This window comes from Oxyura jamaicensis, chromosome 7, assembly GCF_011077185.1.
Source record: "Oxyura jamaicensis isolate SHBP4307 breed ruddy duck chromosome 7, BPBGC_Ojam_1.0, whole genome shotgun sequence".
NCBI classification, from domain to species: domain Eukaryota; kingdom Metazoa; phylum Chordata; class Aves; order Anseriformes; family Anatidae; genus Oxyura; species Oxyura jamaicensis.
This window is the reverse complement of record NC_048899.1, coordinates 16,614,552-16,640,054: the sequence shown is the minus strand read 5'-3', so window position 1 is coordinate 16,640,054 and position 25,503 is coordinate 16,614,552. Positions and strand designations below refer to the sequence as shown.

At 38.0% G+C, this 25,503-nt stretch overlaps 1 protein-coding gene across 14 annotated transcripts in view; it reads left to right on the top strand.

The window, feature by feature from the left end:
- The window catches only part of PCNT (pericentrin), a 95,214-nt gene that overhangs the window by 28,415 nt on the left and 41,296 nt on the right, over positions 1-25,503 (top strand). For 13 of the 14 annotated variants that reach the window (XR_004752207.1, XM_035331076.1, XM_035331074.1 and 10 more), the window contains 13 exons: positions 259-346; positions 1,363-1,579; positions 3,209-3,447; positions 4,199-4,674; positions 5,737-6,313; positions 7,275-7,508; positions 9,278-9,442; positions 12,214-12,360; positions 15,191-15,342; positions 16,232-16,446; positions 16,912-17,123; positions 18,883-19,045; positions 20,158-20,301. Coding sequence is in view for 13 of the 14 variants with exons in the window: in XM_035331076.1 (XP_035186967.1) it covers positions 259-346; positions 1,363-1,579; positions 3,209-3,447; positions 4,199-4,674; positions 5,737-6,313; positions 7,275-7,508; positions 9,278-9,442; positions 12,214-12,360; positions 15,191-15,342; positions 16,232-16,446; positions 16,912-17,123; positions 18,883-19,045; positions 20,158-20,301 (3,029 nt within the window). In the remaining variant the exon portion in view is untranslated. The remainder of the gene's footprint in view (positions 1-258; positions 347-1,362; positions 1,580-3,208; positions 3,448-4,198; positions 4,675-5,736; positions 6,314-7,274; positions 7,509-9,277; positions 9,443-12,213; positions 12,361-15,190; positions 15,343-16,231; positions 16,447-16,911; positions 17,124-18,882; positions 19,046-20,157; positions 20,302-25,503) is intronic. The other variant, XM_035331071.1, reaches the window with a different exon arrangement.

Below are 25,503 nucleotides of genomic sequence, written 5' to 3'. Positions count from 1 at the left end.
GGATGGGACCTTAAGCAACCCGGTCTAGTGGAAGTTGCCTCTGTCCATGGTGGGCGGGGATGTAATTACATGATCTTTAACGCCCCTTCCAATCCAAGCCACTCTGATTCTATGAATGTGGAGGATACTTTCCCATGTAGTTATTACAGTTGCTCTTTGCCTACTTTCAGTACCATATTTTAAGTCAACAAGTTCGTTTAACCAAATTTGTGATACATGGTATGATCTTAAACTTTACAACCTTTTATTTCTTCTCAGTTCTGTCACAGTTTTTGGAGAGACTGCTGAGAAAGAGAGGAGAGATCTTTATCTTCATCAGCTAAATCAACAGGTGGAGCAGCATAAGGTAGTATTTCTCATCTGTTGAAGTTTTTCTAGTCAATATGTGATCTGTATGAAAACTTACGTCCAATTCCCAGGTATTAAGAAAAAGTTGATTCTATTTGAGACATTTATTATGACTTAATTATTTTTGCCAAATATGTATTAAATCATCAGTTTTAAATAATTCCCAAATTAGAATAGATCAAATGTGAAGTTCTGCACATGTGTTTTTTGTTTGGGTTATCCTGTTCCTAATAAGGACAGAGTTCTTACCAAATCTTTTCCATGCAAGTACAGATTTCACTGCGTTTTTCTCTATAGCTTCTGTAGTAATTGCTCTCTGTTTTCTTAAGTGGATACCCTAATTTGGTCTCTTTTATATATACTTCTGTTCTCATGTCCCTTGTAATTTTAAGATAAAGCTTTTATTCATTTTAATTGAAGTTGTCTAACAGTTCCCAAAGGTTTTTCTTTTTTCATTTAAAGATTTTATTTCTAAATTACCTTTAAAAATAATAACATTTTTAGTGAGGAAACAAGACGTACACAAGACAGCAAGAGCTCGGTTTCGTTAGTAACATACACAAAATCTGAGTTATAAAACAAATGAGAAGTATATATCACTTTTTTCTAAATTGCTGTAATTTGTTTCCTAGCTAAGTGTGAAACTGCATTCATAGATTGATGTCTAGGCTCTGTGCGTGGGGAAGGAGGGAGGTGTCCTCAGTGTTGAGAGTTGATGGTTTCTCCACCCAAAGGCTTGTGGGACCTTCTTCTCTGTTATACTGTCAAGTGGCTCCTGAAACTCTGCTCTGACTTGTTGCGTCATTCCAGAGCATATATACCTTGAGGGATTCTGTTGCTGTAGTAGCAGATGAAGTGGCAGGAGCAAATCAGCAGGGGTTTTGTAAGCTGGATAGATACATGTCAAGCACACACTTAATAGTGGAATTAGTTTACTGCTCCCCTTGAAAGACACTTGGCATGGTTTCCTCAACGCAAAGCTGAAGATGCCTTTTTAATCCATTTTTTATATAGGAGGAACTTGCCTATTTGCAGGTACAGCTTAAAGAACAGCACAAACATGAATTAGATTCCTTAAGGTCTTCCCTTGCACTTCAATATAAAGAGGACCTAATGAAAATGAAGAAGGATCTGTCAGGCAAATATATAGTAGAAATAGAGGAAATGAAAAGAAAGCATTGTTTGGAACTTGAGCAGCTCCGTGCTAGGCTTTCAGACGAACATATCAAAGGTAAGATAAACTGGGAAGTAAAATGGTAAGCTGCTTGTGTGACTTATGCTTTTCTGTAAATATTTAAAGGTTATCTGATGAAATTAACCATTTTTTTAATAAAGAACACTTAACACTTGTTAATTCCTAGTGTTGAGCGCTTTGCTTTTGACTTTTATGGTTATGTTGAGTTGTTCATGGCACCAGGCCTATTGGAGTTTAAGAAGTGTTTGGACTGTGCTCTTGGTCATGTGGTCTGAATTTTCGGGTAGTCCTGTGCGGTGCCAGGAGTTGGACTTGATGATCCTTGTGGGTCCCTCCCAACTCGGAATATTCTATGATGGTAATAGGTCTCATTGGTGGAGGCAGCAGATGACAGCGCACTGTCACATCCACAAAGCTTATGACATTGTCTCACATGACCTTCTCAGAAATAATACAGTCAGACAGTCTAGGAGACTAATTACCTAAATGAAAAAGGTTCCTTTCAAAGATGTGGTGACCTGAAGTTGCTTATTCTGTGGTAAAAAAGTTTGCATTCTTGATTTCTAGAAGGTCAATGTCAATTTGTGAATTAACACCAAAACTTTCAAATAAATATCGTCTGTCAGGCATGTTAGGTATCTGTCATGTTTAGGTGAAGTAGGACATTCCTCAGTTCATTCCACAGAGTATGCCAACTTCTGTTCTTTGTTCCCCACCTCTTTTGCCAGTGTTCATTTTGTGGATTTGATAGCTCTGTTCATTTAATTTCAATATTATTTTCCTCCCACATCTTCCAATAGTTGGTATACATATTGGAATGAATTTGAGAACAAAGAGGAAAGTATTTATGGAGAACAGAATTTACAGTAGGTAACTTTTGCTACAGAATTCAGGATCAAGTTCCTCTTATGGCTAAGTTTACATAAAACTAGCCACATAGGAAGTCTCATTAATTTCTTAACAGTTGCCGCTTTTCTTGGAAAATGCAATCTTGTAATTTATATAAATATGCTGGCTTGTATTCAATTGAAAATGCACATACTGTTGAGGTGCAGATAAGGGATCATGGCAGTTCTTGGATTTGCCACCTCTTTCTGAGAGCACGCTATTACACACGTTTTAACTCATCCATAACTCACAGTTAGCTATGTAACACAACTATAACTATATTCCACTGTATGTTGGTTAAAAAGATCAGTGCAACTTAAATTTGCAGCCATACTACTTATGTTCAATTTTTTGTTTTTTTTTTTCAACTGGTAGACAACATATCAAAACTGCTAAATTAGGATGTTTAGAGTTTTCTCCAATTGATATTTTGGAGAAATTCTTCATGTGAATTCTGTATGTGAAAGAGGAGATAAAACTTCCATGAATCTGCCATTATATTGTCTAAAAAGAAAATCAACTCGTGGCTGTGCTGACAGCAGGGAAGTCCTGCCACAGGTTTTGTGTGTGTGTTGATACTGATAAATTTCAAAGGTGATACTAAGCGAAGCAGACTACAAAATCATTTTTGACAAGTGATTTTTGTTTGCCTGTAGTTAGTATGATTACTGATAAATTGCATACCTGACAACATTCAGCTTTATTGTTGTGCATTACTGTGACCTGTTAAATAAATTCTAGAAAGTCATTTCAGTGTTTTTTGTTTGTTTCCACCAGAAATCACCAAATTACGCCTACAGAGTGCTCAAGATGCAGCACGTCAAGTTGAAATGGAGGTGGCCACACGAGTGTCTGCGCTGGAGGAAGAGCACAAAGTCAAGCTTTCTCTCTTCCACTCTGAGAAACAGTATATTGCAGAGCTTTCAGATGAAATAAAGTGTTTAAAGGAAGAGATTGCTAAACAAAAAGATTTTTCAGTGCAGAATGAAAAGCATCTGAAAAGGGAAATGGAACAGGTAATCTAAGTTACAGGGCTGTTTGTATAGAGTTGGGTAAGTGCGGATCTGCTAGGGAGGCCAGGAGAAGTACATACGTCACTTATTTTAAAATGTACCTAGTTGGTGATGGTAGCTTCAGGTTTAAATAGAGTTGCATGGATACACTTCAGTATTGGAATGCAAGTCTGAAGTTCAGAGCACATTAGCATTGAAGAAAAGTTAGTCTGCAAGGGAACTAAGCATTTAAGAGCACAGACAGTGTGAGAGGACAAATGCTTCAAGGCTTGGTCCAGTCCACCATTTTCATTAACATGGGTCAAGCATATGTGCACTGCTTCTAATACAGGCAAGTACATAAGTTCATCCCATGGAGCAGCACTTTATAGCTCTAAAGTCATGTACTTTCATACTGTGATGTGTCACACAGTAATGGAGAACTGAGCAGAAAACAACATGGCAGATAAAAAAAAAAAAAAAAAGCCCTTCTGCTGAATATGTCACCCCAAAGCATTTCCTGGTTTTGATAGGACTGTCTTCTGAAGCAAACAATCAGAATTCTTTATTCTCTTCTTTTCCCCTACCCCAATTCTTAAAAGTGAGTTGTCAATTTATAGGTACTTGAATTCATTTTAGCCTTCCTTTTGTTTGGAAGGGTGACATGTCTGTGAGATTTGAATCTTTCCAAGACATTAAATGCCTGGGAGTTTTTACTGCAGACACTTCAGTTGGATTCTATTATTTAATGCAGTTTTAATAAATATGTTCACAGGTAAAATATAAAATTGCTGAGAATCACAAGAATGAATTAAGGGAAGCCAGAGAAGAAATCCAGAAGATAGAGACTACGTACAAAGAAAAAGAGAAGAAATGGAAACATGAAAGTGAGGACCAGAGAATCCAAGCAGAAGAGAAATTGTCATTGTTGCGTATAGAACTGCAAAATAGATTAGAATGTGAGAAACAGAATTTGCAAAAGGAATTTGAAGTTCGTGAAGCAGAAATGAATCGGCTCCAAGATTACCAAGCTGCCAGAATTGTAGAATTAGAAAAGTTAGTAAAAGAGCAGCAAAACAACTTGCAACAACTAGAGGACAGCCTTGCAAGTGCACAGGCTACACAGAAATCACAGGAACAATATGAGAGTGATCTGCAGGCAGCCAGAGTGCTCATGGAAGAAGAAATGGAAAAGGCCATGCTTTGTCTACAGGAAGAATGTGCACTGAAACTTATGGAAGCACAAAACAAGTAAGTCTTAAGTGAAAATGCTCAAGTACTCGTTAGCAATGACTAGTCTGTCATTCAGTTATTGTTTTCTTATTTTAAATCTAGTGAGTGACAGTGATGTAGGTTTATCACTTGATGGCACCAGATTACTGAAATATGTAAAGTATACTTTATCAAGGAACAGTAATGCTGTCCATTACAGTTTCTACAGAATTGTACTTCACGTAAATGCATTAAATCTAGTCAAGCAAATCTAGTCTGACTGTTACATTTCACTTCAGTTAAGAATACACCGTGCAGATGAAAATCATATATTAATCTTGGAGGAAAGGAACATTCAGGACATATAAATGGGAAAATTCTTGAAATATTTTCAAGGTCGTTCAAACTATTCAAATGAATTTGAGTAAGTCTTTCCTGGTAAATGAAGCTTTTGTTATCCACTGAATGCTGCGGTTGATGGTTGATACTATAATTAATGATTACTGCAAATTGCAGCATTTTAGATACTAAATCTTCTGCATCATGCTTTTAAGTAGACCTCAGAAAGCTGAGATGAATTTGGAGAAGCCCCTATTTCCCTCATATTCTTCCACAGTGCTTTTAAGTCTTGGTCTAAACCTCATACATTTAGACATACTGTCTACAAGTAAACAGTAATAAGGCACACACTTGAAATGCATGTACTATGTCCTAGATGTTATCGTATGGCAATATTTACTCAAACTGGTTCTGAAATTCATCTTGTATTTGTGGGGTCTTTGTCAGTGTTAATTTCCTGTACTAGCCCATCAATGGGCTTTAAATGAGACAGAGAGAACAAGATTTGCATGTTGCTTTGTATTAGTAGAAATTTAATAGGGGTGCCAGTCTAGCTAAAAATAACCAGATATGACCAGCTTACATTGCCTAAACCATTAATTATGTGGCTATGAAATCATTGTGGTTTGCTTTGAATTAGCTATGTATTAGAAACATAAAGCTGAAGGTGTGGAGGCTAAATGAGACCTACCTCTTATTTATTATTTCAACAAAAAGTGCCTTTTTGACAATATTATTTCAATTTTATTGGAAATAATTTAGATTTATGGAGGAACACAAAACTATGACTCAGAAATTCACTACTGAGCAAGAGATTCTTCTCCAAGAGCTGAAGAAGAAACATGTTGATGAGCTAGAACTCCAAAGTCAGCAGTTACAGGAAAAGCATAAGCAGCAAATTTCATCTCTTACAACTGAGTTTCAGACAAAGCACCAAGCTGAAATTGAGATGCTTAAATCTACATTAGAAAGTAAACATCAGATTCAGATTGAAGCTTCTGTTGCTGAAATGCAGAAAAAACATCAAGCACAAATTGATGAACTGGAGGCTAAACACTTATCAAACCTGGATTCCTTGGAGTCATCCTACCTGTCAGAAATTCAGAATATAAGAGATGAACATAGGCAGGTTCTTGAGAAGCTACAGCTGCATCACACAGAACAGTTCCGTGAAAAGGACAAAATGGATCAAGCGCACTTGGCTCAAGAGATAGAGATGTTGAAACTAAAGTATGCTGAGGAACTTCAGCTTGCACAGAACAATTTAAAAATTGAGCTAGCTACTGTGCATATGGAAAAACTTAAAATTATGGCTGTGGAAGCAGAAGAATTTCATAAGGTGAGTCAGAAAGAAAACTTAACATGAAATTTCACTTTCTATGCTATGTTTTTAAGCCTGCCTAAGTTTGAGAAGATGTTGAATGTGTGGGATCACCTTTTACCCTTGTTCTTTGAGTGTATTTTCTACAGGCTCCTTTGTGCCAGCACTAAAATTTGCATGGTTGTACTGTGAGTTGAAATAGGAAACCGAAGATGAAAAAGTCTGTCTGTTATCCCTTCCCCAAACACTTAAACTAATGAGTTTTCTATCTCAGTAAATGGAGAATATACATGAGATGCAAGTTTAACATAATTTGAATTGGAGGGTCTCCGCTTTGTGGCTGGGAGTTTCTCTGTCTAGTAGAATTGCCATGTCATTCTTTAGAACTGATTGGTATTGAGTAAATGTATTTCTGTAGGTTAAGGTACGTCTCTGTGAATCAAAAGGTCCTCCTTAGTGGTATAGACCTGAGGGGAAGAACAGAAGAAAGGTACTCTGAGCCCTAGATGGGATTTGGGGAGTAGGTGGTGTGAGAGTGTGCCTTGTGTTAAGGCCCTTAAAAGGAGTACACAGCACAAGAGCATATGGATGGAGGTCTGAGATCTTTTAGAGTTTGGATATGTAAAAAATGATATCAAAGTTTTTCCAGGTCAAAGAGTTTGGAAGGCTGATTTCATAGCTGATACTTGAAGATCCTCCAGATAGCTGTAATGTTGTGTTTTTAGTTTTATTTTTTGACTTCTCTCACCATGTCCAGAAAAAGCAGGGGACTTACAGAACTGTTAGAGATGGGAAAAATAAACCCATTTCAGTGATAGAGAGTATGTGCGTGTGTATACTTCTCATTCATGAGGCAACGTTGATCATGTTTACTTAAACTTTGATACAGAACGACATGCACTTTACAAATGGGTTACAAAAATATTTGTACTTCTATAACCTTTTTATTTACCCTTTTCTTATATTAATGCTTATGCAGAATGATTTGAAAACAGCTCTTCAAAATCAAAGATGTTTGTTGGAAGAAGAAAAAGATCTAGCCCTGGATATATTACGTGAGGAAGTAGTGCGTATGGAAGAAAAACATAGAAAGGCACTACAAGAACTACAGGATCTTCACGAGACAGAAATTAAGAAACATAAGGAGGAATACTCCAGGGAGTTGGAGAAAGAACTGGGGAAACTAAAAGCACAGCATGAACGTGAACAAGAGGTCAGAGTATTGCGAATACCTGAACCCAAAATAAGCCATTCATTCACACAGAGTAAATTCAGTCTTATCCATTTTAGAAGTTAGGGAATATTCCTAGATGCTTTTTTGTTTTTCCCCTAATAGTGTCAATAGGAAAGAAGAGACAAAAATATTTATTTAACTCCTTGTTTATAGTGTTTCCTCTCTACCTTTGGGGCGGGAGATCACTTTTTTTTTGAATTCAAGATTTTAAAGCTCCCATATTTGATCACAAATGAATAAATAATGATTTGGGTTATTAACTATTTGTGGAAAGTAACGGCTCACTTTAAGCTTTTATTAGTGAGCTACTTTACTAACTTTCATTTATTTTCTTAGTGAAATTATAGTAGGAAATGTTTTTCAAATAGGTCTACTCAGGGGAGACTTTCAAACTGTATTGTTGCCATTAAAGCTTTTCAATTTCTTGTTGAAAATGTTTATGTATAAGTTTGTTTACTTTCACAATGAAGGCTAAAAATCTGATAAACTTTCTTTTTAAACACTGAAATAGAAGATTATCTCTTATTTATTGAGTCTGTTATACAATTACTTGTGTTGATGCAAGGAGTCATGAGTGATCGAGACTTTTCACTTTTATGTAGTATATATTACACTTGTATATTAGGAGAATTCACAGATTAAATAAACTTTATCTAACTGTAACCAAACAATAGAAGGCATGTTATAGATAACAAGTATAAATTGCTTTTTCACTTACTGATTTGAAAATTGGGTAGTATGTTAAGTAACCACTAATCCTAGGGGCACTTATTTTATTACTTGGGGCATCTCACAAAAATGCTGTTGGTTTGAGCAGATCCTTCATGTTCTTCTGGACTGTCAGATTATAGAGCTGTTAGCTGTTTCTATCTGGCAACATTGAATTTCAAACTTTCTACTTCTGGGAGGAGAGGCCTGACAGGGAATTTAGTTTTGTTCATAAGTGGAAAGTTCTTTTCTTAAGACACTGCTAAATGTCTTAAGCCCTTGATTCAAGAAACAGGATTTCTCTCTATTCCAGTGACTACAAGTGACTCTTGTTAGAGAGTGTAGTTAGGGGGTGTGGGAGGGAAACTTGCAACAAGTATGCTCTCCCTGTATTTCTTTCTCTCCTCTTTTTCTTTTTGGAATCCTCAAGTTCCAACCTTCCTGCTGTGGGCAGGGACACCTTCCACTAGACCAGGTTGCTCAAAAGCCCCATCTGGCCTGGCCTTGGGCACTGCCAGGGCTTCTCCCACAGCTTCTCTGGGCAGCCTGGGCCAGGACCTCACTGCTCTCTAAGTGAAGAATTTCTTCCTTATATCTAATCTAAACCTACCCTCTTTTGGTTTAAAGCTGTTCACTCCTGTTCTCTATACTCTGTGATGAGTCCATCTCCTGCATTCCTGTAGGCTGCCTTTGGGTACTGGAAGGCTGCTATCAGGTCTCTTTGACTTTAGTCTTTTTTTCTTAGGCATATGTCTGTTGAGGAAAAAAATAAGGGTCTGTTAGGTTGACTTGATGGTCTCATGAATATAGGAGATGTTTAGTACCTTATGTATTTTTGTTGCTTCTTACCTATTTTTATTGACATGCTTTTCCATAGTCAGCATGATGATAGATAGCAGTTCTGTATGGTTCTGAGGTATGGAGACAACTATTATGAAAATTCTCTTAAGAGTTTGTCTGGACTTTATGGTTTGTTTTTATTTTTTTCTTCCTTAATTAATAACACTAGTACAAATATTTTGTTATTCCCTTGTCTGTAGATATATGCTTCTGCCTCGGCCTCCGAAGTAGAAAATGTGAGGACAGCTCTTCTGTCTCAGTTTGAGGAAGTAAAAATGAAGCAACAGCTTCAGTTCCAGGAAGAGATTGAGCTGCTGAAGTGTCAGTCAGAAGTACTACTTGAGCAGCAAATTGCACAGCTGAAGGTAAGGTCTAATTAAAATGCACTTCAAAGAATGTACTGGTAGCTTGCTTTTTTTAAAAAAAATCATAGAATCATAGAGTATTCCGAGTTGGAAGGGACCCATAAGGATCATCAAGTCCAACTCCTTGCACCGCACAGGTCTACCCAGAAGTTTAGACCATGTGACTTAGTGCACAGTCCAAACATTTCTTAAATTCATACAGGCTTGGTGCAGTAACTACTTCACTGGGGAGCTTGTTCCAGTGCGCAACCACCCTGTCAGTGAAAAATCTTCTCCTGATATCTAGTCTGAACTTCCCCTGCCTCAGCTTAACCCCATTCCCGCGGGTCCTATCACTTATGTTTATGGAGAATAGGTGACCCGCCTCTCCACTCCCCCTCGCGAGGAAGTTGTAGACCACGATGAGGTCTACACAAACAATTAGTATATATTGTATATACTGAGCAATTAGTATATGTTGTTATATTTCATCTGTATGATATTTAAAAGGCAATCCAAATTAGTTATCTTTCTTGCTTCTTGGTGTTAGAACTAGAAAAGCAGGGCTGAAAATAATACAGCGTTCTGTTAAGGAGTTATTGTATTTACCATAGGATTCACTTAATCCTGAATTGGTTGTGAAATGGTGCCCTTTAGATATAAAAAAATCAGTGCAAAGTATTTGCTCTGAGAAATGGTCCTTGTGTAGATTTATGTTCGTTTTGTTGCTTGAAACTTGATTTTCTTCTTAGTGTCTGCAGAGACTGTACTCCTAACCAAGTATTTCCTTGTCTACAGCACTTGTGTATGTACAGCAAAAAATGTTCAATTATCTAAGCTTTTGTCAACTCTGTGATGTCTGAATACTTTGTGCTTGTGAATTTTATTTGTTGTTCCTTTCTGCGTTCTTGGGTTCATCATTTTGGTTCCAAACTTTCATCTTGATGAGAATATCTAAAAATTATCTCTTTTTGGCATCATGTATGATGTAGTAATTGCCTATCATCTACTGTGCCTCATGTCAAATGCCTTGGTTGGTTGGTTAGGTGTCAAGCACACACTCAGTTGTGACCTAAATGGAGAAGATACATCGTGCCTCAGAAGAGAGGGAAACTCACCAACACCAAGAGCAACGTTTGTACGCATCTCTGTTATCACTGTGCTGAGCATGTGTTGAGCTCAACATGTTGAGCAAAAAAATAACTTATTTGGTGATCTACCATCCTCCATATTTGTGTCTCCTTGGGAGAAGTCAACAGAACCTTACTGTATCTGTCATCTCTTCAACCTGAAGTAGAATGCTTCCTTGGAATTTGCGCAAACAGTTGGAACTGAATGCTGTGGACATGCAGATAATTCCTCTTAACTTCCTGCCTCTGGCCCACTGTAAGGTTCTATCACTTAGATTCATTCTTTGACCTCTTTGTGTCTGGTGGAGTATTGTTTGAAACAGAGGACGTAAGTGTATCTTGAAAAGCTGCTCGTGGTAGGGCCATTGGGGGGGTTGGCCTCTTCTCACAGGGAACTAGTGATAGGACTAGAGGGAATGGCCTCAAGTTGTGCCAGGAGAGGTTTAGGTTGGAAATGAGGAAACATTTATTCTCAGAAAGAGTAGTCAGGCATTGGAATGGGTTGCCTGGGAGGTGATGGCATCACCATCCCTGAGGGTGTTTAAGGAAAGGTTGGACATGGTGCTTAGGGACATGGCTTAGTGGGTGACATTGGTAGTGCGGTGATGGTTAGACCACATGATCTTTAAGGTCTTTTTCAGCCTTAATGATTCTATGATTTTGTGCTTTCTGTCTTGCCTACAGCTAGGCACTTTGCTGTTTGAGTCTGTAATCTTGATGGACATGGCTCTTCGGCCTTGCTCTGCTTTGTGGATGCCTGGTAGGAGTTTGTATTGTTATTGCTTGAATGCCAGTCTTGGTCTTGCCTGGGATGGCAGACCTTAGAGTGTCATCCAGCAACATGCAGTCATCAGCTGAGGAGGTGGTGATGGATGGCTTATCTCTGCTCAGTGTAAGCATACTCTACTGAGGATCTAGGGCTGTTTAGGTGACTTCTTAGTTTTTGCTCATATGTTTACTCATACCTTGAATTTTATATCATTCCTTGGGGAGAAAAAGCTGTTTTCTTCACTTATTATAAAAAAAAAAAAGCATCTTTCACATCTGTGAACATCAATAAACTCCAGGGTGAACTTGCATATAATTTTTGTAGTGTGATCATGAAAACTCATTCCCCAGTTCAGATTGTTGCAGAGTTCATTTTAGCCTCTTCATGAAGGGATCCCTGGGCCTTGTTTCATCTCCCTTATTTGCTGATTCATGAGTGGGTCATATCTAGAGTAGATACATTCTTCTGAGGTAGGGAAGTTACTCTTTGTAAACTTACAATTTGTTCTTGAAAATTGCTTGTCCTGTGTGGAGCTCAGTGCTATGCATATTGTATTACTTGCAGTTGATGAAAGTGGCCGTTGTCTGTCTCCATCTATCAGTTTTCTGTTTCTCATTACTGTCTCAGGAATTTTAAATGATAGAGCTTTTAGGAAGTGCACTCAGGTAGTTAATTTATTTAACTAGTTTTAAATCATAGTTTTGTCACTAAAATAATAGTTGTGGCATTATTTTGTTGATTTGGGGTGTTAACTGTATAAGTTAAATTAATCTGAGAGGTAAGGCTTTGTGTATTTAAACAAAAAAGGGGGAATGTGTTGATGTATATGGCTCTTTATTTTGCTTTTCTCTTTTCTTTCTTTCTGTAATTCAAATTATATGTCACTAATGCAGGAGGAATTTGAAGCTGAAAAAACAGCATCACTACATGAGAAGGTGCAGGTGTTAACTCAGGAGAGGGAGAAGGCACTGGCTGTTTCCCAAAAGGAGAAGGAGACGTTATCAGCACAGCTGCAGGAAAAAGCAGCAAGAATTATCCAGGTGTGTGGAAAATACACTAAATCCAAATTTTGGTTGTCATGATTGTATTTTAACACAGTGCTTTCACCTTTCTCAAGATACATGTAGAGAGACTATGCGCATAATTCTTGTGATTGCTAGTTTTCAAGGTATAAAAAATATATCATGGACTCTGTCTCTTAACTGGAGTGCTACAGTAGTCATGTAGGAATTGAAACTCTGTGATCTTGCAGGTAGGTCTCTTCCAACCTAGATGATTCTGTGAAACTGGGTAGTAGCTTGAAAACTGCCCTTTTATAAGAGAACATTGGATGTTTGCATTTTTTGTCTATGTACCGATGCCATTTGTGTTTTATTGCATTTTTTTTCCCCTAGAAAATAGTGTTCTAGCTTTTGTTAGACCAACTGACCTATAATTTGAGGTAGATAAGACAGGCAACTGAAAAGTGTGGATACAGAAGTGGTAAAGACAACATTCATTCGCCAAACAAAGCAAAATTTTATGCATCCTATAAAGCAAAACTAAAAGCTTTCTGGGTAACCTAGATTCAGCTTAAGATAAAGAGGAACAGCATGAAAAGGGTGTATGTCTTACGCTTATAGAAATGTAAATTGTTTTTTGTGATTTAAAGTAATAGCTTTGAGTTCTTCAAAAGCTATAATAGTTGTGGCTAAAGTAATAGCTTTGAGTTCTTCTTGAGTACTTCATTGTTATCTTCTGTTTTGAAAATATTGATTTCGTCTTGCATTTCAAAAGGCTTTGACCAAATGTAAGTTTGGTGTATTCTAATGTTCTGTTAGACTTCTACAGCTAGCAGGAAAACTGAGAAGTGGTAGGAGTAGCATTAGTGCACTTCTTACAGTAGGTGAAAATCTTACTGTTTTCCTGTTGTTCATGCAGGATTTAATGAGAGGTGAGGAAGTTGGTAGGGAAGTAGAATGCTTTTCTTTCCTTGCTGTGCTGTCCCAAATAGATATTTTGATTAATTTTTTGGCTTACTTTTGAGACTGTTTGTAACAGTTTGGCAGCAAAATTTGGGAGTTAGGGGTGGGTGTATAAACCAGTATAGATACTTATTTATATTTTTAGTGGGATAAAGGTGTCATCTGGAAATAATTATGGGGAGAGAATGCACTTTCTAGAAAATTCTTTCTCAGAGAGAGCTTATAAAGGAAAGTAGAAAAGTGGCTGAGTGATTATACTGTATCAGGTTGCTGTTCAGGTTTGTGTGCTAGTGTCAATTTAGTGTCAATGTCTTAGGACATTGCTTTGCATTTTTAAGGTGTAAACAATGAAAGCAATCTAAAAGTAAAGTTTTTACAAGCTCTTGTACTGCTTGTGTGCATTGAGTCTGAATGCAAACAAGGCAGCCTCTAGAAGCAAAACCTGCATGAGAAAACTTTAAAAACACACACAATTTTAGTCTTCCTGCTAACAGTGAAAACTCAGTAACCAAAGTTATTAAGCAGGTATTCTTTATTATGGTGCTGGGTGTGTGGGGGATTGCTCTGCCTAACGTGCACACACTAAGAGTTACTGGCAGTGTGCTGGCAGTGGGACACGTACATATTCATTTCACAGAAGCTTCTTGCATTTTCATCAGGTCTCTGAAGAATCATTAACGTAGGTTCCTGCCCCTACTTGCATGTGTATTGGAGCCCTTGGGTGGTCATCCGGTGTACTCTGGTGGTCTTTTGATGAAGGCCAGAAGTCTTCCTCGCTGCTGAACTCCTGACCCTTCCTTTCTTTGACAGACTTCAGTAGTCAAGCCAGTTCTTTCTGATTCTATTATCTATGCATACAGTCTTTTGCTTCTTTATCTGTGGGGTCGTTAACATACAATTGTGCTAGCTAAGACCTACAGAATCAACATCCTTTATCTTGTTCCCTGTCTCACTGCTGTCCATTTCTAGTAATTTTGGAAGCAAGTTTGCATAACAGGTGATGATTATGTGACTATACAGAAAGTAATGGAGAATAAGATCACAGAGTTGCAGAATGCTAGGGATTGGAAGGGACCTTGAAAAATCATCTGGTCTACCTCCCCTGCCGCAGCAGGAATACCTAAATCACAACACACAGGAACGCATCCAGGCAGGTTTTGAATGACTCCAGTGAATGAGACTCCACAACCCCCCAGGCAGCCTGTTCCAGTGTTCTGTCACCCTCACCATTCAAAAAAAAAAAGTTTTGTCTCGTATCATATTTAAGGGGAACCTCCTATGTTCCAGCTTGCACTCATTGCCCCTTGTCCTATCACTGGATGTCACCAAGAAGAGCCTGGCCTCATCCTCCTGACACTCGCCCTTTATGTATTTATAATCGTTAATAAGGTCACCCCTCAGTCTCCTCTTCTGCAAGCCAAAGAGACCGAGCGCCCTCAGCCTTTCCTCGTAAGGGAGATGCTCCACTCCCTTAATCACCTCTGTGGCTCTGCACTGGACTCTCTCAAGCAGTTCCCTGTCCTTCTTGAACTGAGGGGCCCAGAACTGGATGCAGTATTCTAGATGTGGTCTCACCAGGGCAGAGTAGAGGGGGAGGAGAACCCCTCTTGACCTAACCACAGCCGTTCTTATGCACTCTCCTTCAGTGCTCTCCAGCAGGGCAGTCCCCAGCTTATACTGGTGCCTGGGGTTGTTCTTACCCAGGTGCAGGACTCTACGCTTGCCCTTGTTATATTTCATTAAGTTTCTCCCTGCCCAATTTGCCAACCTGTCAAGGTCTCACTGGATGGCAGCACAGCCTTTTGGAATGTCAGCCACTCCTCCCAGTTGTGTGTCATCAGCAAGCTTGCTGATGGCACAAAAGATCATTGATTTGTCTGGTGTGTTGTTATTTTATTTTCCACAGCTGGAAAAGGAAGTTGAATCTTTAAATCATAAGATAGAGGAGACCCACTGTGAGCTGGAGACACTTCTACAGCAGCGGGACAGAGAGAACCAAGAAGGAGGGAATTTAATAGTCATGTTGAGGTCTGATATTGAGCAGTCCAAGGATGAAAGGTTTGTCCGTCTTGGGTCATATAATGCTTACTGGTTGTTTTTATTTTTCTCACTTTTTCACAAATAAGGAAATTAAGCCAATTTAAATTAACAGAGAAAGATAATGATAGTATTGGCTTTATTTGCAGACACGTTTGAGTTCTGTTACCACCAATCCTGATATGGAGACTTTAGACAGTGGAGACCCAAAAACACCATAATCTTGGCAAAATATAGGAAATACAGGGAGCACCTCTTTATTCTAGAAACTTTTTTGTGCAATGTAGATCACTTTGATAAGTGATTGGAATGTGTGGATTGGAGAGAAGCTGTCATGCTGAATAATCTTCTGAAAGAATTCAGTTTCTCACCTTTTAAAAAAAACTTGCTTACTGTTTCGTAAGCTTGCAGGGCTTTGTGGAGCTCCCATTCTGTTGTTTGGTTTCCTTTAGGATATTAAAGTGTGACAGACTACTAGTTCTTGGCTGTTCTGTGCCTGCCTTGGGTATTTCTGCTTATTTGTTCAAACTATCATGAGTACCTGGAGCAGGAATTGTACAATGTTGCATGCTTCAGAAGTAGCATCAATATTTTCTTCCCCTAGTTATTTTAGTGTCACAGGTACTGTAGTAGTAAACATGTTTTCCCTGCTGGTGCTTGCATAGATAGGAAGCCTGAGATGTTTCTGACTGTAGTATGATCTCTCCATCCACTTATGGAGAAGACAGGTTTTTTGAGTCTGCTCTGTGGAAAAATGGCCTTTTTTGTGAATCATCTGAATCAACTTCACTGGTAAACGTCAAACTGTGGCAAGGTATCTATTTTAGACTGTCAGGTTTTCAGTAGGTTTGAAGTCTCTTCAAAACAAGTATATGCATTTTTTGCCATGTTCCATGTACTTTTGTTCCAGGAAAAAAATGCAGGAATCTTACCAGCATATTTTGAAATTGCTTATGGAGTTGGTGAAGGCTACACTAGCTATTGAGGACCTTATCTGTAGCAAGATTGGTCTTTGCCTTGATGACAGTTTGGCTTCTGGAGATTCTAGGGAAAGTCACAGTATTATGGAAGAAATGGGATTTGCACAATATCTTAAAACCAAAGAGAAGCATCACCTAGAAAAATGTGAGTACGAATCAGCATAACTATATTTAGTTGATTCAAGTTCTTGAAAAATGACTTTTCATTTCATATTATATGAAAGAGGCTCTGAATGGGTATCTTATGTTTTTTATTTTGTTTCAAAGTTTCTCCACACTTAAGATAGTATCTATCAGTGTTTTTTCGTTTTAATTTTTAGTAGTGAAAATACTAAATTGCGACTTGAAAAGGTTGAATGGATCATAGGACAGGAAAGATGAATTTGATGGATACAGAACCTCAGTCCCTCTTGTATATAGCACAATATTTCCAAGCATTGCAAAAGGCTGTCTTAATGTGTAAACATCAAATAACTCCGTGCTGACAAGTTTTTTAACCTTGTAATATGTCTTCAGGATTAAGCAGTATTGCTGGCTGATGTCAGTTGTTATTTGAGTGGCCAGTTCTGTGTCATTTTCCTATGTTTTTAAATAGATTGCTTATTTTCAGTAGATGAACAGCTTGATGAAACTCTCACAGAACACAACGAGCTGTCTCCAGTGACTGAAGAGGGGTCTGAGTTGAGCCAATACTTATGTGAAAGTGTTTTTGTGAAGCCAGAAATGGCATGTGAAAATGAAGAAATGATAATGAAAATTAGTCATCGTTTGCGCACTGCAGTGGAAAAACTTTTGGAACTTGTTGCAGAATCAACTAAAGAAGTAAGATAATGTCTGTACCTGTATAGAGGTATAATTATTCTGAAAATGTGAAATCTGTTTTAAGGCTTGTATACTTAGCACCCTGTGGGATTGGCTACCATGAGGAAAAATGTCTTTTCTGAATACTTAACTCATCAGTAAAGGGAAGCTTGTGAATCCCCTGCTTCTTACAATGAATATTTAGCCTTTATTTGAGTGTTTCTTATAAATGAGAGTTAACGTGTGTTTTTTTTTCGTAGAGGAGAACCTTTATGAAAGAGAGAGAAGTTGGTTGCCTTAAGTAAATTTAAACTAGTATTTTGGATGCATTTGGTAACTTCTGGAGAACAGAGTTAAATGTGATAAGACCTCTCAAAAACTTAACATGCTTCTCCAACACTGATGAGCAGATTAAATAAAACTCAGTCCCATCTTAAAATGTGTTAGGAATATATAGATATATATATATTTATATATATATATATAAATATATAGATAGCAGGCAAACATCTTTGTAATTATATACTACTGGGTTTTTCATAAGAGGAGCTAGACTCAGTATCGCAAAAGAATTTGAGTATTTCCATACTCAGATTACTGTCAAGATATTCTGCTTTGGGAATAGGCATCATAAATCTGAGGTAGATGCCAGAGTACTCTGTAGATTTAGAGGACTTAATTCAGTATAGTAATTGGTTTAAGAAAAGAAACCACCTAATTTAAGAGAAAGTATGGAGGGAAAAATATCTGAAATTAGTCTTATTAAATGCTTATCCCTGGATTGCACAGAATACCTATGTGAAATGTTATACTCGTGGTCCTTAAAAACCCCTTCTAGAAGGAGATGATGCTGCTTTGGGGTACTGATGTGAGTTTAGTACCATGTAGCCAACTTGTTGAAGAATTTGCCTAAGCCATGGCAGATCTAGATTCTAGGTCACCTTCATCAACTGCATTCAAGCATACTTTGCTCACTATCTGCTGGAATAAGTGCAATATATTGGAAACCAGATGATGCATTTACTTCGCTGTCTGTTAGTGGGCAAGACAGATGGAGAGGCTGAGGTCACTTGGTTTCTTTAACCTGGAGGAGACTGAGGGGAAACTTCAGGATGGCTTGCACCTTCCTCACAAGAGGAGCGGAGGGGCAGGCATGACCTCTGGTGACCAACGATAGGACCCAAGGGCATAGCATAAGGCTATGACAGGGGAGGTTTGGGTTGGATATAGGAAAATGTTTTCTTCGCTGAGAGGATGGTTGATACTGGAACAGGTTCCCCACGAGAGTGGTTGTAGCACCAAGCCAGCTGGAGTTCATGAAGCGTCTGGACAATGCTTTCAGACTGACTATTAGGTAGGTAGATTATCAGGTCTGATTATTAGGTAGTCCTGTGGTGTTGGGTCCTTGTGTGTCCCTTCCAATTTAGGATATTCTATGTTTCTTGAATTTAATAAGTGCAAGGATGCTTTGAACTGTAGGTGGTTCAGGGAGTTGAGCAGCATGTCCAACAGAGATACCTTTTTATGCACAGTAAAGAAACTTATGTACCTAAGGAAGTTTTACAGTGAAAATACATGTATGTGAGTACATGGAATCACTAGAATGCCCAGGGGTCTCGTGCAAAAACAACCCAATACTAAAGCAAAACTTCAAAAGCTGGCCCTTAATTTTTATGGTTTTTATGCATTAAGGGTAGGGTTTTTGTTTAAATGCCTGTAGCTATTGTTGCACTGCATGTGCATCCAAAATCTCATGCTAGGTGATACTGCTCATTTTTAGCTGGAGAAAAGGCATGAAATCCATGCACAATTTGAAGATGAATTCAGCCGCCAAAATCAGGAGACTGCTCAAGTGGTTAGTCAGCACCAAGAGCTAATGGAGTGCCTAACCGAGGAAAGTGAGGCCAAGAATCAGCTGGCACTAGAACTTCATAAAGCAGAGGGTAAGAGAATGAAGCCAATATGAAGAGATTTCTGTGTCACTCATAACTCACTCCTCCAAATATGTATGATATGCATTTCATTGTTGATTACCTGTCTGTAATCCATTTTTTGCGTTTCTGATTACTCGGTTACTTGAAGCGTGGATTGTTTCTTTCAAATCTAGTACTTAATTCACTTTATCAGATTTGTATTTCCCTGGGGCAAATATGATAGTGTTTAGTCCTATACTTATTCTATTGACTGCATGTGAAAAACACCATAATTTTTAAAACAGCAGTTTGTATTCCTGCATGTCTAAACATGGGAGTTTGGATTATTTTAAAGATGATGTACTCCCGGTATAGATCTGCCCACCTGTGTGACTCTGGAAACATTCAGCATGAACTCATGAATGTTTGATGGTAGTACAAGCATAAAGAGATTCTAGAGGAGACAGGAAGGCTGAGGCTGTTGATCTCAACACTATCGCAGACTGCATATCATCAGTCTTATTCCCCTATGTGAAGATTAAGACTGGAAGTACGCTGACTTGGCCTGTATTTTTTGACTTTACACAAGGGAACCTTTTATGGTTTCCATAAGTCCTTAAAGTTGATCTTCTCTTCCTCATCATGGCATCTGCTTTACATTCCTCTTCAGTCATATTCCTTTCGGCTTACTTGGTCTCTCCAAGATCCTGTTTCCTTTCTTTCTGTGAAACATTTGTGGATTTCTTGGGCTCTGAATCTAGCACTTAATCTTACTTTTTGGAGAGATTGTTTCTTTGAAGTTTGTCCCTTGTAGAGGACATGTCAGGCTGCCCTGCATTCTGAGGTGATCCCAAGCCATTAAGGCTTAATAATTCCATATGTACATGCCAGGGTTTTTTTGAGTTGTTTTTTTGACATGACAGCCTCATAAAATCTATTAAGAGTATATAACTGGTACATCTTTTCCTCAAGATACTTCAGAAAGCCTAGCTACAGTGTAAGTTTGTCATCTTGTACTTCCTTTCTACATCATTCCATTCTTTGCATTAAATTGTTTACTCATGTTTTCAAGCTGTTTTTTTTTTTTTTTCCAAAGATGAGTTTGTCTGTGGCTTTATTTGCATTCTGACTTGGGATTTCAGGCATCATTGAAGGCTACGTTGCAGAAAAAGCCGCATTGGAGGAGGCTTTGAATCTGAAAGAAGAATCTGAGCGTCGCCTTGTTGTGGAGCTGGAGAATATGCGTGAACGCTTCCAGGAGCTAACCCAGGAGCAGGCAATTCTTGGTGAGGAGTGGTTCTAACAATATTAGTGAATTGTCCTGATCTCATGGTTCACTATCCTTCCATGTTCTGCTTTTTGACTCTTCACTGAACATTTCAAATAGTGCAATCAGAATACTCAATATTCAATCAGAATGTTGTACATGTGTCCATATTAAAAGCTGTGTTTATCTCTGAGCTCTCATATGACATATCAATAATATATTAATGTTATGATAGAAGAAAATTGATTAGTGATCTCACACAAGTTGTCCTGGCTTACAGAATCTACAACTGTTTGCGACAGTAAGCAGAGGAAGAAGTGGGGGAAGGTCTGTTATCCTCAGTGGAAAGACAGAAAAACATAAACTGATTCAGGGTCTGTAATTGAAACTAAAAGCATGTCATTCTTGCTCTACAATCATGATTACAGTTTCCCAAAGGAAACACAAAGTTGTCCTCTGATACTGTCAAACACAAGTACTTTTCTGGCTGTCGTGAAATGTATGACAGACTGCAAACACTGTAAATTGTTCAAGTGCTTTGAATCCCACTGGACTGAACCCTGCTTTGATTACCCTGACTGGATCTAAAAGGGGGGTTAAGGCATTAAGTATTTCATCTAATTTTGGGAAAAATAGTTAAGAGCGTATCAATTGTTTTATGAAATGCATGACTAGTCAAGAATGTTCATAGAATCACTTAGGTTGATATTGCAACAAACTTGAATGATTAAAATATAGAAGTGTTTCTTTGGTAGCTCTAGTCCAACTACAGGCATGGGTTGACTGATATGGTAAGGAATTTTGTGTTCTAATTAAGATGAAGTGTGCCTTTGCTGAATAAAGGCACTGTCTGTGCTATGCATGAATTTCTAGTGGTTTAGAATGGATCAAAGTGTCCTGTTCTTGCCTTGTACGTATGTCTGTTTTTGATTTCTAGGAACACAAATATAGCACAAAAAGAAGGATCGGGTTTGTAATGTGTATGTCTTTTTTCCTGGTCTATGTTGCTGTAACACTGAGTGAATGAATTGATAGGTTTGATATTATTTTTACAAAGAGGAATAGAACTTCATAAATAGGCCCAAGAAATTACTGTGATTTTTGAGTATCCGGGGGAAAAAAAATACTGATGTGACTAATCAGAAAACAACTATAAAACTAAGAGTATTCCATTTACTGATCAGTGCTTTAGGGAAAAGTGTTTTGCTGCTGTTGGGTTTAAAGTGCATTGTGCCATTATCATGTTTGACAGCTTTCTTTTTGCTGTTGAGGTGATAGTGCCTTGTAAGCTTGCTGTGAACTTATCATGATATGTAGTGGGCAGTTAAAGTAGTTAAAGGGGGGAGAGGAGAAAAAATGAATTGAAGTAATAAAATAGAGCTAAAAGATACTGGAAGAACTGCATGAAGTCTAGGGGAGATGAGAAATGTAATTGAATGGATAGGTTGATCAGGAAAAAGAAGGGGGGGGGGAGAACAGAATGATGAAGAATGGTTATGGCAGAAAAGAAACAGAAAACAGGCAAGAAGGAGCCATAGACTTTTACACCAACTTCGGAAGTCTAATGCTGAAGTAAAATTTGCAGATGCAAAATGGAATGATGTGCCTTTTTTTTCCTAAATGGAAGTGTGCATACCTTATTCCTGAGTAGCAAACTTCTAGGTCTGATGAATTCATAGCTGCCATGATTTGGTTTTCTGGTCTACTCAAAATTTCATTTTCTTAACTTATTTTTTAATTCTTATTATTTATATACACACATTTGGTAAGTTCTCTGGTGTATTTGCCCCCCTCCTCCTCCTGAAGGTTATGAGCTGGATATACTAAGTGTCTTGGATGGATAAGGAAGAATTATCTAGATACATTCCAGTTAGAGCAAAAAAACTGCGTTGGGCTGTCTTGCCAGTTACTGTATTTTTATTCCTTCAGATCTCCCTCAAACTTCTTATTTAACACTTTTGTTAACCACCTCACTGTCCTGAAATTTGCTGCTGTGCACTTGAGGAGGGAGGACATCTAGCCTTTTTGGTTAGTGTGTCTGGGGATTGCTGTTTTCCTAGTAGCTGCGTTCCAGGCAGCTTATTAGAACTGGAACAGTTGTGTTTGTAATAAGTTGTGAGCCCTAAAATTCACCCTCTTTCCCCCACCTGAGCATTCTATGGTACTCTTCGTCTAGTTTCAAATTTTTTAATATGTAGAAAATACAAATAAAAATAGTGTTTGGAGTTGAATGATATGGCTTATTCCTTGAAAAGCTGACACCTCCCCTCTTTTTTTTTTTTTTGATGCATAGCACTAATGTGAGTAGAATGGCGTTGCTAATAAAATGCACTTAGAGTGGAGCTTGGCATTTGCTAATGATGATCTTATAAGGGGAGAAAAGTGTGCCAGGACACTATCAAAGTGGAATTGCATGATTTGAATTAAATTATTTGAATAAAACAGCAGGTTTGTTCCAATGATAAACAAATATCTGATCTGATTATCCAGTCATGTTGCTTGAAACTACATTTATACACTTGGGGAGCATGTGCTTAAAAAATAAATTGTTGTTTGAACAAACTATGCTTATTGACATTGCCAAATTTTGGTAAGTGTTTTCTACTAAACATTTTCAATTTCAAGTAAAATCTGTTAGCTTAGCTACTTTTTCCACTAACTTGCATTTCTGTCTGAGGGGGTGTCGATAACTATTTCAGTTTTATCTAATCGTCATTTTGTTTCTCAGAAAGCAATAGCCCTGTTCTTCAAGATAAAGAAGCCATCAACTCATTAATTACCATGTTACTTAGAATATGGAAGAAAAAATTCCTGTGCTCATTTTCAAAAGAGAATCAGTTCTTCCCTTAGGGGGCCAGTCCATATACGTGTCCTTGCTGGGGGTATACATTATCTGTACACAGTATGCTTGTGTTTTGCCATCTGTTATGCACTATGTATATGTAAGTCGATACTGCAGAGTGCTAATTTATTCTGGTCTCTGGCATGGCAAAGCACTGCTCTTTATAGAAGATATTCTCTGTTGTGCATCTATGGCTTGCATATGTGTCTTGCACAGTTGCTTAATAGAACTGAGGCTGTCCTTGGCATTTACTGGACCATCTGTTTCAGCCTTGGATAACTTGCTCTGTTGCATTTCTTGATGACAGAATGCTCTAGTAGCTCACTGCCTAAGTAGGTTGTGAGAGAAATTGGTTTGGCAGAGTCTCTGCTTGCTTGCATGCATTCTGCAGAGCTTGAGTTACATCTGCAACTCAATGAACGTTTGACTTGGAAACACCAGAACTTAATTCATGTGATTATTCATCAATGGCACAGTCCTAATGCACTCAAATGTGAAGGAGTATGGCATAATGATTGCATAATTGCTGTTATTCTGTAGGCATCTGAGAAGCCACTGCTAATAATCATAAGTTTGCAAAATCAGTGCCTTGGTGAAATTTTGTTGTAATATACTTGTAGACTATCAGTCAAAGACAAAAATCATTTAGCAGGAGTGGAGCTTCTTAGTGTAATGTAGTGGAGCTTCAGTAGTGTACATGTATATCTGCTTCTCCAGTGGTTCCTTAAAGTCCTTTATTAATTTTGTGATTTGTATTTTTCAGCCAGGAGCAAACTTAAAATGTCAGCACAAGCCTTGTGACAGTGTAACTGTGTAAGTGAGGGAAGAGCACTTAGCATGTTGTCTCACGTTACGGCAAAACAAAATGTTTTTCTTCCAACTGGTGCATCTTTTGCTCTCACATTGTCAATGCACATTAATGCTACACATCTTCAAGAAATCAAGTTAATGATAAGCAGTTTTCTCACTGAAAACATTACCCATTTCAATTGGTTTTGAAAGCTAACATCGGTAGCTTTTTAATGTGGGTAGCAAATGGTTGAAGGATTTAATACAGTTCCATATCTCCTGAATTTCCTCTCATTCAATTAACTTTTACCTAGCATGTCTTAATGTCCTCCTAATGTGAAGAAAGCACAGATAACTACAGTAAAGAGACCAGAGCAAGTGAATTATGGAACGGTAAGGTTGCTATGGACCTCAGGACCTCATTTAGGCCACTTTTTTGTCCCCAGATAGAACCTCCTTGTTTCTTTGTCCAGTCTCTTAATTTCCAGAGACAGGCTTTAGTCTCTGCAGTCTGTTCAAGTGCTTTATTATCCTTATTGCTGTGACAGTTTCACCAATTTTTAATGTCAATATTATTGCTGCATTTCAGGTTTGTGACATGAACATGAACACAAATGTTTGTTTCTTTGCTTATTCTGAAGCATATATAAATTTAATTAAAACTATGAGTATTGAAGTAATAGTAAAGATGTTGTAATGAAGGTACAGTGCTGCCTTATTTTTGAAGTTTGTAACAGCAGCTTGGAAAGGAATTAAGCCAAAAATCATGTGGATTGATTTGATCATGCTTGGAAAAGGGAATTCTCCCATTCTGGGAGCCAGTCTAGATGATCGGTTAAGGTCCTTGCTGGAATCATAGACTTAGTTTCTCCTCTGACAGAAAATATTTCAGATGGAAAAAATGGAGCATTTGAAAAGTGAAATAATGAGTTTTTGCATGACTTGTGCTAGGTGACCCTGCTTGGTAGGGGGTTGGAGCAGATGATCTCTTCCAACTTCAACCATTCTATATCTTTGACTGTGCATTAAGTAGTGAATAGCCAGACTACGATTTTAGTGTTTGGATCATTTTTGTCTATAATCGCATCAAAATAGCTTTACTCCTACTTTTGTGCTCAGTCACATCAGTCTTGGTTTGGGTTACCTAAACAGTGTATCCAACTGGTTGACAATACAGTTTATAGGCATAAATCAACTTTTGATAAATTGAGCTTTGCACGTTTTCATGGTTATGGTATTTTTACTATCTGTATAGCGCAAATGTGACATTTTTTTCCCAGGTGTTTCTTGCCTTTGTAGTCTCAGAACTGAATGGATTTTCTCCAGGCATGATCTTCCTGTGTTTTAATCTCCACTCAAATTCAGGAAAAAGGCTAACTTTGCATTCATAGAGCAGCTAGCTTCAGGGTAAGGCTGGGCACTATTGGCCACTCTGTAGATGGGTTGGGTGTTGACTCCACGGTATGAACAGCAGCAGCAGTATCCAATACACCGTGAGGTAGAGGAGTAATTGAGAGGTTAACCTGAGATTAGATGTTGGAGGTCTAAGAGGATCCTAGCAAAACATTTTGGAGGATTTCAGAATTCAGT